Genomic DNA, 14157 nt, shown 5'->3' with positions numbered 1-14157 from the left:
CAACAAGATCAACTTACTCAAGCACACCCAACAATAATTAATTCCAAAAATCCAAGACTCACAAATTCATCATCCTCCAATCCAAACTTCCAATATATAAATCAACAACAAGGCCATTCAAGGAAAAAATTCAAAATCAAAGCTCAGAAATTAAAAGAAGAACATACCTTGGTTGGTTGACAGTTGAACATAAGAATGAGTGGAATCCAAAAAATGTGATTAAGTGGTGTGAATTTGGAGTATGAGTGTGTGAATTGTGTGGAGAAAATAAAATATAAAGAGGGGAAGAAGGTTTTTTTTTTAAGTTTTTTTTAGGAAAAAAAAGAAAATCAGAAGTAAAAGAATAAACAGCAAAAAAAAACAAAAAAACAAACAAAAAAACAACGAGAAAGAAAAGTTAAAAAGAAAGGATTTTTTTTATAAATTTTCTTTTAAACTTCAACTATACGGAGAAACATCAGCTCTACGGAGGAGAAAACTAAAGAAGAAAACTAATAAAAACAAGGGAGCAATCAAATGTATATATCTCACCCACGCTCGACGGAGCATATCAAGTATTGTAGCAGATAATTCTATCTTGTACTGGAGTAATCCATTGTTATGCTTCGTGCTCCTTGCAAAACAAATAAAACAAAAAAAAAATTAAACTCTACAAAATATTACACTCTAAATTAGTATTATCAACCATTTTACAATATCAGCTTAAAGCAATAATAATCCCCGGTAACGGCGCCAAAAACTTGATGCACTATTTATTAGCACTAAAAATACCTACAAGTTTACAGGGTAGATCTAATATAGCTAAAGGTCAGTACCGTGATATCGAACACAGGGAATAAGATTGCAACTGACTATCATATACTAAGCGTCATATACTATTTAAAGACACATATATATTTTTTTGGTTTGATTTAATTAAACTAGACTGAAAATAAATAAACAAATAAAAAGAAAGCATATAAACAATGATACAAAGCAGGCATAGGAATGTAGAATATTAGGATCCAAAACACAATCGACTTTCTTGAATTACGGTCTCTAGAGTTATTAAGTCGGTCACTTAACTGGATTAAACCCTCTCCCGATGTGAGAAATTCGTAGATTAGGTGTTGAAATCAAAGTCCCCTTTAAATCTCTAACATGTAACTCCTAAAAGATCGTTAAGACCAATGACCTCACGTGAAACCTTAACTCTCATGAGTTCTATTGAATTAAAGTGTGAATTATCCATTTTCCAAGTCAATTATTTCATCTCTCGAGTACTCTAATCAACTCTAACATGTATTCAAGAGGTAGCTAATCAATTGAATATAGAAAGCGCAAGGATAAATCAAATAACTACAAGAGCTAACAAGGAAAATAAAAAATTCCACAATTTATGTTTAACTCATAGACAAGTAAAAACTATAAATAAAGTACGAGACATGAAAGAAATTGATAGAACCTAAGGTTGAATCTTAAATTTTCAGTCTTCTCTTACCTGGATCTGCAGAACTCCGCTCAAACGGAAGATGGATGAATTTAAGGGTGAAATATGGAATGGAAGAAGTGTAGAGAGGGAGAAGGATTGGAGGCTCTGAGATAAAGATTATGAATTAGGTTCAGAGGTATTTATAGGCTGGAAAAGGTTTAATTTTGATAAATTTCATGCCCTACACGAAATAGGAGAGATTTGACTTCACAATATAATAATTTCTTTTCTTCCGTGAATTTCTGCATAAATTCCTGTCAACTTTGACTGCACTGCGCAACGTTCGTAGAATTGTCATAACTTTCTCCACAAAACTCCGATTGAGACATGCAAGATATCCACGCGAAGCTCTTTCGAAGGCGAAGAGAATGGAATGTAGTAAGCACTGACTGGAATTCATAATCGCCGGCAGAATGGGCTCGAACAGAGGCTGCTGCACTTTGGCCTTTTTTTTTTACCTTTTTCTATCTTTTTCTCTCATTTATCAACAAACACGTCAAAAATACCAATAGTATAACATATGTAATTTAAGAACATAATTTTCATTATTGACATTTAAAACAAGTCAAATCTAGTCCTTAAAAACATACAAAATCTGTATTTGTCAACAAGGCCTGATGTGGCTCATGCAATTAGTGTAGCCAGCAAATACATGTCAGACCCGGCCAAAGAACATTGGATAGCTTTAACGTGGATTTTGAAGTATCTAAAAGGCTCTGTGAATGTTGGGTTGCATTTTGGAGGTGGAGCCTGGTCTAAAGGTGATGATGCATTGGAGGGATTCTATGATTCAGAGTATGCAGCACATTTGGATAACAGAAAGTCTCAAAGTGGATATGTTTTCACATTATTTGGCACAACTGTAAGCTGGAAATCAAATTGCAATCTGTAGCTGCATTATCTACAACAGAAGCTGACTATATCTCATTGATTGAAGCTGCAATGGAGGGAAAATGGTTGCAGGGTATTCTTCAGGATTTTGGAGTTAGGCAGATGGGAGTGAAGATCAAATGTGATAGCAACTCTGCTATATGTTTAGCTAAGCATCAGATGTTCCATGAAAGATCTAAGCACATTGATGTGAGGAGGCATTTCATTCGTGATGAAATTCAGAATGGAAGAATAGATGTTGTGAAGGTTCCAACCGAGGAGAATGCATCTGATATGTTGACAAAGACTTTACCAGTTTCCAAGTTTAGACATTGCTTGGAATTGGTGGAAGTTGTGGAGTGCTAGAGTTTAGTAACAAGGTTGAGAAGGAAGTTAGATGTTGAATTATGCTTTGCAAGGTCAAGGTGGAGATTTGTGAGTTGGTGTCCTTTGCAAATCATGAACTAAAAGGTGAGCTGAAGCAGCTGGGAGCCGTTGGGATCAAAATAAGGGATCAAGAAATAAATCGTTTCTTGAGCTGAAAGAGCCGTTGGAGATTGACGGTTATAACTGATTTTTGGAGCCTTGAAGATTAGTTAGTTTTTCCCTCGTGTACTCTCATATATTAGCTTGCTCTGATCATGTAAAAGGCAGAGAGAAAGACACACAACACACACGCATAGAATTGAGGGTTATGAGCTCTTGCTTGTGATTAGTTTAGAGCGATCGATTTGTATGTGCGAGGATCATCTTCTTGAGAGTGTGAATCAATAAACTTCGTTAGTCTTCTCCGTGGATGTAGGCAACCATTGCCGAAACACGTAATCGCTTGAGAGTGCTTTACATTTCTTGTTTGTGTGAGTTCAATCGGTAGAAAGATCCTAACACCGTGCGGTACGTTGAATTCGCAGGGTGCAAACCCATTAGTCCGTTGGGAGCCGATTTTTATATTCTTTTTTCACTCGAATCCACATTCCATCATTTTACCCTCTCCCTTCAAGCTATATAGGTACTTGTAATCATAATACCATGAAACATCCCCAAAACTTAAGTCTTGCTCGAGCAAGATAGACTAAAGCACATAAATAAGACCAAGATGTTTTGGTAGAAACTTAGAATATGAATTTCAGTGTCCACGAAATTCACTAATTATGATTTCAGTGATGACCACTTATCAAACATTATATATGCTTATTACAACACTGAAAGTGAAAGTACTCCGACAAAAATAAAAGCATTATTTCAGGAAACACAATATAGCTTCTTACGGCAAAAAAAAAAGAAAAGAAAAGAAAACAACATATATAGAGTTTGTTTTTATTGAACAAGAGAAAAGACATAATAATGGTAGAAGTAGTTCCGAAATCCTAAGCAATGGGATGCACGACGACCTTTCCGGTAGCATGGTTGGTCTCAATATGCGCAAAAGCTTCTTCGACCTTGTCAAAAGGGAAGGGTCCCTTTGGATCGAGCACGGCCTTCACTTTGCCGCTCTCCAAATAGGGGTTCAACTTTTTCAAATATTCACCGCTGGCATTGAGTGAATACGCAAACGCAGGGGGCGCGACAGCAACGCCAACAGCAACGACCACGGCAGAACCACCTTCCTTGAGAACCTTGACGGCCTTATCCGGTTGGCCTAATTAAGAGTAGTATAAATAATGAAGTACGGAATTAGTATTAAATTTAATTAGTAGAGGAAATCATATTCAAATAGTACTACTATAATTGAATATATGAGTTAAAATGTTACCAATAGTGTCATAAACCAAGTCATATTTGTGAGGCAAATCCTCGAAATTATGTTGAGTATAATCAATAGCCAAATCAGCCCCCAAAGACTTGAGAAGGTCGAGCTTGGGAGTGCTGGAAGTGGCAGCAACATGTGAAGCACCAAACACATGCTTTGCAAGCTGAATGACTAGAGATCCGACGCCGCCGGCTCCTCCGAGAACAAGGATGGATTTGCCCTCGGAGAAGTTGGCGGATTCGAGGCCGCCGTAGGCAGTCTGGATGGCGAGAGGAAGAGAAGCAGCCTCCACAAAACTAATATTCTTAGGCTTGAGACCCAACAACCTCTCCTCAGTGATTGTGTATTCAGCAAGAGTTCCCAACTGCTTCATTCCAGCATAAGGATCGTTGATGTCTCCATACACTTCATCTCCTTTCTTAAAATTCTCCACTTTGCTCCCAACTTTCACCACCACTCCCGCAGCGTCGAACCCGGGAATAATCTGCACATCATTTTTTCTAATCATAAATATATAATACTGTACTAATCAATTGAATTTGAATTGAAGAAACGTTTATATATTAATTACTTACAGGAAGAGGTGAATCGTAGGCACCGAATGCGCCGCCGCGCCTCTTGTAATCAACGGGGTTCAGCGCCGCCGCCACCACTTTGATTAGGACCTGATCCTCCTTCACCTCCGGAACCGCCAAGTCGGATTCCAGCTTCAACACCTCCGGCCCACCATACTGTTTGTAGACCACGCCTTCATTTTCCTATAATTTTTTTAAAATTTATTTTCTCGACTCTCTTTCTATTGTATTATTTGAAACACTACTCTCACTGTCACTGCTCATGAATTCCTCCTTCCTTTTAATGATTTTTTGGGTGAGAGTGGGGCGACGGTATTTTTTAATGATTTAGCGTTGATTATTCGTAGTGGGAGATATTAATGGTATTTTCCGAGAAGCAACGTCAATTTTTTTGGTCTCGAATGTCTGTAAAGCTAATTTTACTCGAGAAGCCGCCTTTGGCTTAGGATATGGTGGTTAAATTTTACTCCCTCCGTCCCGCACTACTTGCACCTTTCATTTTGGGCACGAAGATAAAGGATTGAGTGATAGACAAAGTCAACAATTACGGCTGTAGGTATAAATTGTTACTAAAAATGGAAAGAGTGCAAATAACTTGGAACGCCCAGAAAGGAAATAAATGCAAGTAGTGCGGGACGGAAGGAGTATATGGATTATAACTTATAATTATATAGTTTGTCTCCAAGAAGAGTACTTCCTTCATTCAAATTATAGTTTTTCATTTTGGTTCGTTTTTAATTAATCTCACTTCATTTTTATTATTTTTAATAATAAAGTTTATATTCCACTAACCCATTTTTTCTTATATTATATTATAAAATTAATATATAAAAATAATACTCAAATATACCACTAACTTTTTCAACTTACTTTTCTTTATATCTCTTAAAATTTGTGTTGGGCCAACGTAGGACACGTGTTGGGGAACAAAGGGAGCATATCAATATTGTATATATTAATGTATTTTAGGTTTGTTCATATTAATAACTTTTTATTAAATAAATATTTTAATTTTCACTAAACACATTATTCTCTCCATCCGCTAAATATTGTCCATGTTTGACTTAACGCAAGTTTTAAGAAATATGAGTGGAAAAAGTTAAGGGAATGTAGGTCACGCATTTTATATATTGATTTTATAATAGAATGTGAGTGTAATAAGTTAGTGAAAATTGTGGTTCATTAATCATAAATGGAAAAAAACAAAGTGGACCATTTCGCGGACGAACCGAAATAAAATTAGACAACATTCCACGGATGGAGCGAGGATAAATTTTATTAAGTTTTGTGATAGCTTGATTTGATGTCTTATCTTATGCAAAATCTATTTATCTAATTTATAGTGCTCCCTTCATACCAACTAAGTCGAGTCATATTTTTTTGGGATTTAACAACAAAATTGAATCATTTTCTTTTTCGACAAAAAAATAAAAGATCTAATCATTCTTTACTCCATCACCTACTTTACTTTCTCTTATTTCTCCAACTTTTTTCCTTTCTCCTATTTTATTTTATTATTATTTAAATCACTTAACACAATTTCTTAATCTTTCTGTCCAAAGGAAGTGGCCCAACTTAGTCGGCGACGGAAGGAGTACTATAAAAAATTAAATTATTTTATACAAAAATTATATAGTTATAATTTAAGAAAACTATTTGGATGCACGCGTTCAAAATTCTAGCCTCGTTCGTAAGTACTCCCTCTGTCCCACTAAAAATGAAGTGTTTTCCTTTTTGGGTTGAAATGAAATATTTCCTAAAATGAAAACAACATCATCTCTACCTTTTTTTATCTCTCTTATTTTATGCTTGCTTCAATAACTCATAAAATAATATTCTCTCTGTCCTATTAAAAATGAAACGTTTTCCATTTTTGATTGTTCTATTGAAAATGAAACGTTTTCTAAAATAGAAATAACTTTATCTCTATTTTTCCCCCTCTCTTACTTTACTATTTTTTCTTTAACTTACGAAACAATACTGCATAAAATCTCGTGCCTAAAAGCAAACTTTCATATTTATTAGGACAGAGAGAGTACTATATAAAATCACATGCAAAAAAGCAAATATTTCATTTCTAATAGAATAGACGAAATATTATATAAGTATTATAATGGCGGGCTCGGAAACGCGTGGATTAAGATTGGAACAAGTTATATGGAGGATAACTGAATCGGTTGGACCAATTAGTAAATTGTCGTTGCCACTTAATCGAATCAATCCTCGAACCGAAACGCGCCAAAGATAATATTTATAACTTCCGATTTCGCACTATTTTAACAGTAAAGCGGCAAGTTCGGGGTCGATCCCACAGAGAAGTTGGTGTGTCGAGTGTGTGAGTAGTGAACAGGGGGGTTGGCTGCTGCCACGCTTTAACTTGGGAGTTTTAACTACGGTTTTTATCTAGGCAGAATTCAAACTAGCTAGCTTGATCAACGAAAATTTAAACACTGGGTCAAGTAAATTGCAGATAATAATAGAAAAGTAAATGCGCGATTTAAAAGAGAGAATAACTTCGATTAAACTATGATACGATTACAGCGTGAAAATAAACTAAGCTAACACTTCAAAAATAAAGAAAGCGGTAAACTGAGAAGAATCTTAGCGGGAAACTTAAGTTACGCCGACAGAAATGGTTATTCTGCAGCGCTCCCTTCGGTCGCCCTTTTAACCACGCTATCTAAGCTAAACTAGAGATCTGAACTAAACTAAGCTAAGAGAGCAGAACTAAGCTAAACTAAGCTAGAGAGCTGAACTAAGCTAAACTAAGCTAAACTAGGCGGAAAGTAAAGTCTCGGATACTTTCTTGTGGTGGCGCAGCCTCTATTTATAAGCTCGATTCGGCCTCCAGCTGGATAACGATCTTGACAGGGAATATTCACTCATGCAGAGGATGAGCGACTCATTGATTGCTACGTGCTCTTTCTTCTAGAATAACGACGCTTTTGGATAACAAATTTCTGATCGGTTCGTCCTGGCGTCTTCACAAGCTGGCACGTGTCCCCTTCTAGAACGTCGTCCTGGGTAACAGAATGGTGCGCCACATCCAGCTCATTTACTCACGTTTTCCTTCTAGAAACCAGCGGTCCCCACTTTAACTGCTTGACCTCGCCCCTTGATCAACTCCCCCGATTTTTAGCCTTTTTCGCCTTTTGTACGTGCTTGATTAGTTCGGCCTTGCTGCCTTGGACAAGTAGCATTTCTGCACATTTTAACACTTGTTTGCGCGATAAACCGATCAAGTAGTATATGTTTTACCCCCAAAACCGATGCATGAAAGAGAAAATCACATGAGTCAAAAAGCCAAAGATTTGACTAAACTTGCCGGATCAAATTTGGGGTGTTTATTTCTTCTTCCACTTGATGCTCCTTCTCGGTCAATGTTGACCCTTAGCCTTATAACTTTCGGCTTTATTTTATTTTTTTCCTGGGTCAGGTTGCAACTATTTCTTACCCCTTTCTTTTCTTAAAACTTTTCTCAATTTTTTTGTATGATCAACCTGATTGTCTAACTTGATCGACCCAACTACCTCTAATTTTTTTTATTCTATTGCTATCCCCTTTTGTTCCCCTTGATAAATTTCATCTCCTTGACCCTCTTCCCTCATGTGATACGAAAGTTTTTGGTTTTAAGGTTTCAAAGAATGGGTAAGAGTGTATGGGCTCAAAGTGGCTAACTAAGGAAGAAAAACGGATCAACTGGTTAAATCCTAATGCCTTTAGTCCTCACTACTTGTGCAATTTTCATATCAATATTAAAAGTTAGCCTCTCGTAATTTTTCTTTTGTAAATGGATGTGGGATAAATGCACTTGTTTTGGGTTTATGCTAAGAGATTTAAGGTATACGTGGTATACCTCACGCACTTATAGATATATTAATTATAATATAATTATTATATAACTCTCTTTATATATACCAACGTCTTTTCTAAGTTTACACCAACAATTCGGTATATTCGTGGTAAGTAAATACCGCGGTATAGGAAAACTGATATTATTACCGTACCTGAGATTTTGGTGCAGTATCATACAGTACGCCAAAAAGTTTTTCTGAAAGTTGGCGGTAATACCCCAAAATCAGTATATTGGCAATATCTTCTTTCAATACGATAAGTGTGGTATTTCAGTATTTTTGCTTAACCCCGATTTTTCAGTATTTTTTCTCCAACATTAGTTAACTACATTCAATTCCAAAACAATAAAGTAAATAGAAACACATAAATTAAAAGCTCTATTGGCCACCTTCTTGTTTCATTATTGCTATCAATGCAACATTTTTCTATACGAGAAATGTACATGAAAATAGATTCGATTTTTTGAACCACAGGCAATCTTATAACATTATCCACTGCTTGATTTGTATTAAATGTATAAAACCATTACGGTTATTTTGTTGAAAATAATTACAAATCAAAATATCAAAATATGTAATGGTTGTACTTGAAATAGTGTGGTGCGCAAGGCCGTGCAGTAGTGTAGTGCAACGCATGGGCAACGCTTGAAGACCCAGGCAATGTTTTAAGACCCAAGTAGTAAGTTACTATGATGGACCTTGCCCATCAAAAAATATATTTAATATCGTATAAGCCAATGACCCACATATCAGATATTAAATTAATAAGAACAGATATTAGTCAGGCCGAGAAAGGTACGGGCTTCTACATCGACAAACCTCTTCTTTTATACTCCATCCGTCTCACCATAAGCAAGTCACTTTACTTTTCGAGAGTGAGTCATTTCCAATTTAAAGCAAAAAATCATCTCTCTTACTTTTTTTCCACCTACTTTATTCTTTTTACCCGATCTACTTTTTCCCTCTCTCATACTTTACTCTCTCCACTTCAACTTTTTAAATATCAATTCTTTATTCTTCTGTCAAAAGAAGTGGCTCACTTATGGCGGGAAGTTTTTGGAGATAACTTCATTTGCATATCCGATGTGGGATAATTGTGCAAAACTAATTAAGTATTATTGCGCACTTAAGTGAATGATAATAAGAAAGTAGGAATCATCTATGAACTGCTACAAAAAGGCAAATGATAGACGTTCGTTCTTGTTAGTTGTTACCATGTAAATCTGGGAACTCAAAAAGGAACATGCAATTGTCACCTCTAGCATGGTTGCAGTCGGGGCTAAAACAGAGTAAAATAGGGAATTCTTAGGGAGAAAGTCACAATTCCGGACGGATGACTCAACTAAGTGGATTCCGGGTGTGGAATCACTCAGTTGAGTTTGAGTAGACCCCTATGGAATATCTTGAGCCACTTTGACTCGACCGATCGACATTCCGGGTATGGAGCCACTCGGTCGAGTAGACCCCTCTGGAGACCACTCGTCTCATCGGGTTGCCTTCAATTTGTCTTCGCTCTCGGGCCCTAATCAACTCATCGGGTTCACATCATTTACTCTCTCCCTCCATAAAAAAAATGTGCCACAATGTTTTTCTTCCACAAGAAAAAAGAACTAACATTTTGTCTACAGTGGTAGAGTCCACACAATTGACAATACTAACTATACTACATATTTAAAGTGAGACTTTAGTTCAACTCGCACTAACAACAATCTTATTAGAAATAGTCAGCGTCCACAATATGACAATTTTTTTATTGATGTAGGGAGTCAGGGAGTATTAATTATTGATATCATTACTTTTACTATAAATTACTAATAAAAGTTAAATATTGATTAATTAATTAATTTATGTGAAGGTATGAAGAAAAGTGATTAAATGGAATTAGACCAAAACAATACAATAACAAAAACCAGCTTTTGTGGACAGCAATTTTTTTCTCTTCACGCATGATTAATATGGCAAGGTCTAATTCATGCCCAGAATTTCAATTCGACCACATGAAATTCAAAATTGGATACTTCCAAATTCATTTTGTTTCTTTGTTGGCTAAAATATTCATAAACGGAACAAATAACAGCCGTTACTAAATTCTAACAAAAACTATTTCCAAAGTTATGCTTAGTTTTTTTTTCATATTAGATGTGTCTAGATGCTACGTGTAATGAATGACAATGTTCTTACAAAAACATATTTAAAAACAGAAGCTCATACATTTATATTGAATCCGTGGCTATAAAAACAAGCTGAAATATAGTGATAATTTGTGATGATAAATAGAGTTGAATAAAATAGATATTTTCATAATAACTGCAGTAGAACTCTTACATTCCAATACTGCTTAATTAGTTTAATTCATTACATTACACATTCAAACACAAGACAAACTTGGATATTTCTTACACGAAAAACAAGCAAATTAAGTTGGCCATAGAGAGGTAGGAATAGTAGTTGTTTAGGCAGCGGAGGGCGCCGGGACGTACGAAACCGCGGGTTCAGGGAGGGAGGCCAAGATGGATGGCTTGGAGAAGGATTCATCCGCCTCCTCCTCCGGCTTGTAGTCGAGGGATTCGTCATTGTAGATGTCCCACCATTTCTTCACCAGCATCTTGATGTCTTCTCTATCCATGTTAGCCTCCTCCCCAGTGTACCTCCATGGCTTCGACCCCTGAAAACAATTTCGTATGAGAATTTGATAAAATCCATGCGTTCCATCCTAAAACGAACTGGTGATAGGAGGAGAGGCTCACGAGACTTATACAGTGATTTCAGTTCTCTTTGTACACCGATTTGGGATAATTATATCAGTTTCAATTGCTAACAGAATTACTAATACGTTTTTTAATATCATTTTAACCTAAAAGCACTTCAACGAAAAAAAAATTGATTATGACACTTTTAATGCTATTATGGACGCTAATTTGTGTGTCTAATTATACCACCAACGCTTCATAAGTGTCCTTATTGTTAGTGTCCCAACAAAATTAGGGGACACAAATAGAAACGTCCTAAAAAATTAAAAATTGAGATAATTTTCCCTCAACTTAGGTCGCTTTCTTTTGCATCCTAAATTATGATTATCTTTAAAATTTTCCAAATGCTAGTAATTGCGTCTCAATTGCGTCTCAATTTTTTTAAGATACATTTTTTTTGCAGTGAAGATGCAATTACCGCGGCACAGTAGTGGACAACTTTGGCCTTCTCGAGCTCGATGTTCTCAGGGTGGCGCCACAGCATGGCGAGCACCAGGTTGTAGATCGGCGGGATAGGTTTGTAGATTGGGTTGAAGAAGGTGTTCAGGAAATCCTGCAGTGCAAATAAATAAACGAACTGACTCAAAGTCTATTGAGTGAATCAAACTTGGGGTCTGAGTGATGGGAATGTTGTTTACCTGCTCTGCAAAGGGCGTGGTGGGGGCGATCTGGAGAGTCTCGAGGAGGGTCTCATAAGTAGCCTTGCTTGGCTCGTGCACGAACATGCCCGCGTTGAAGTAGAGCGGGGGAGGGGGGCCCATCTCAGCCGGCCAGGTCACCTTGTTAGGGCATTGCTGGCAGTACCCAACGGCGTATTGTGGAGAGTGGCTCCATGTTTTCTCGCAGAAGCAATCCATAACGGCGTAGAAGTAGCCGTCTGGGGTGTCCATGAGGTGATCGATGTTTTCGAAAACTTGGATGTCTCCATCGAGGTACACCATTTTGCTATACTCCAGGAACTGTAATTGTTTGGAAACAAAATGTATGTATCAAGAAATTGGATAAAAGAAGCTATGTAAGTTAGTTAATTCACATATGAAATTGGAGGATAACAACATAGTTTTCTTTGGCTAATGATATTGTTGCCTTCTTTTGTCCTAATTGTTTTTGTCTTGATTGAGGTGTTTTCTAGGTGCATGACATCTTTCGAATTCTTTTTTGTCTTCATATATATACTATTTCCTATCATGGTAAATAGGTGTCATGATTTTGTGTTTCATAGATGTTAGATATTTATGAAGTTGATTAATCTTAAAAGTAGTCACATAGATGACCAATTACACCCTTTGAACACAAATTAGTGTTTCAAACAAATCCTACTTTTAGAATAGGAAAACAACTATGCCATCACTTTAATAAGCATCAAACTTTTCCAAAGTGTATACTTTAGTAGGTAAAGATTTTCAACCAAACGTCATTAATCAAATGCATATGTTAGGGAAGACTTGTGTTTCAAGATTTGTAACAATATCCAACCAAAAAAAGCATTTTAATTCATAAAATATAAATATTTCCTAAGTCAGTACTTTTTTTATAGGCAGATGAATATAAATTTAAAGATTGTGTCACAGTGACATTTGGCTGAGACATCAACCACTAGGCCAACTCACGCACACTAAGTCGTACACTTAATACTAACAATTAGTAGTTTCGTCGTGTGCATGAAAAGATAACTTACGTTCCAAATACGAAGCTTAGAGTAGTTAATAACGTAATACGCCATGGCGAACTGAGTCTGGTTGGCCGGTGGATAGACCGGCTCGATCTCCTTGACAATGCAGCCTTGGGACCTCAAGATCTCACGGTGCTCCTCTGGCACGTCAGGCAAGATCGCCACGACCAGCGGGTAGATGCTCTTCACCTTCCTCAAACCCTTGGCTAGACCGACCACCCCTTTCACATAGTCCCCGGTTCCGGCCAAGAAAGTCACGTATGCCTTCCTCGACCCGAGGGCCGGCGTCAGTTTTCCGACGGATAAAGCATCAGATGGTGGCACCATTTTTTTCTTTTTATCGCAAGATTTGTTTTTAGCCAAAGACTATGATGCACAAAACCCTCTCACTTTTGTCTTTGGTGTTTTGTTGAGATTCAATGCCATGATTTCAGCTTGTTTAAATAGGTCGAAAATGAAATGTTCATGCACGTTAAATTCAATTGAAATGAAATGCAAATGAATATGCAACTCTTTTTTATTAAATGAAAAAAATTGTTATGTATATATATTTATTTATTTTTGTTTTAGTATGGTATCAATGAAGTGGTATTCTACTTTTGCGATGTGTGTGGAGAGAATGAATAAGCATTGATCTCGCCGTTGATGAAGCCTTATCACTAAGATCAACGGCTTGGATTTAATGGGTAGGGGTCGTGTCCAATTCGTATTGAATTGACATACTTAAGATATACTACTTTATTCTTTTTTTCTTTTTAATTTTCAGGGGTTTATTTTTATTCCTTTATTGAAATTTTATGATGGAAAATAGTAAAGGCATGTAGATTGGGAGTCGTTGTCTAATTGTCCTCGTGGAATAATTATAAAGGGAAAATAAATAAATAAGTTTGGAAGAAAAACAAATAGTACTCCTATTAATTAGCAAGCAACGTGTGCATTTGAAATTAGAATTAGGTTTTGCAGGCATGTTTCTTTGCTATATTTTCTCTGAGTCGTGAATGTGTTTTGTCCCCCAACGTGGTTGACTCAAAAAGGCAAGGTGAAAAATACATCACATTAGGTGTTTCAATCCTTTTCAATTAGGTGTCATGTTAAAAAAAACTATGTTGATGATATACAATATGATAAATAAATTATTTAAAAAATAGTGCATTAGATAAAATTCATGAATTGAGAGCGTCCGCAATACATTTAATTCATGAATTGAGAGTGTTC

The 14157-nt window shown here is 36.4% G+C and overlaps 2 protein-coding genes, 1 non-coding gene and 1 pseudogene across 3 annotated transcripts in view; all 4 read right to left on the bottom strand.

Annotated features, from left to right (window-relative positions):
• The window catches only part of LOC121755480 (40S ribosomal protein S9-2), a 458258-nt gene that overhangs the window by 250990 nt on the left and 193111 nt on the right, over positions 1-14157 (bottom strand). The window lies entirely within an intron of this gene.
• Positions 3462-4845, bottom strand: LOC121755474 (annotated as a pseudogene).
• On the bottom strand, positions 9116-9319 carry LOC121756609. The gene has a single exon (XR_006040991.1). It is a non-coding gene; the product is annotated as a U2 spliceosomal RNA (small nuclear RNA).
• LOC121755472 (galactinol synthase 1-like) lies at positions 10800-13339 on the bottom strand. The gene is made up of 4 exons (XM_042150765.1): positions 12949-13339; positions 11909-12229; positions 11689-11823; positions 10800-11185 (listed from the first exon to the last, which is right to left on the bottom strand). Exons 1-4 carry the CDS (start codon positions 13267-13269, stop codon positions 10973-10975), a joined length of 990 nt encoding a protein of 329 aa, XP_042006699.1. The 5' UTR covers positions 13270-13339; the 3' UTR covers positions 10800-10972.

Source organism: Salvia splendens, chromosome 11 (assembly GCF_004379255.2).
Source record: "Salvia splendens isolate huo1 chromosome 11, SspV2, whole genome shotgun sequence".
Classification (NCBI taxonomy): Eukaryota; Viridiplantae; Streptophyta; class Magnoliopsida; order Lamiales; family Lamiaceae; genus Salvia; species Salvia splendens.
This window is presented reverse-complemented; position numbering and strand designations above follow the sequence as displayed.

What these genes read in the sequence shown, in the direction of transcription:
- LOC121755472 (XM_042150765.1), bottom strand. Translation starts at nt 13,269, where the DNA reads ATGGTGCCACCATCTGATGCTTTATCCGTCGGAAAACTGACGCCGGCC. An exon ending in CTAAGCTTCGTATTTGGAAC is followed by an intron (nt 12,230 to 12,948) that starts GTAAGTTATCTT and finishes AAACAATTACAG; the next exon opens with TTCCTGGAGTATAGCAAAAT. An exon ending in TTGTCCACTACTGTGCCGCG is followed by an intron (nt 11,186 to 11,688) that starts GTAATTGCATCT and finishes AATTGTTTTCAG; the next exon opens with GGGTCGAAGCCATGGAGGTA.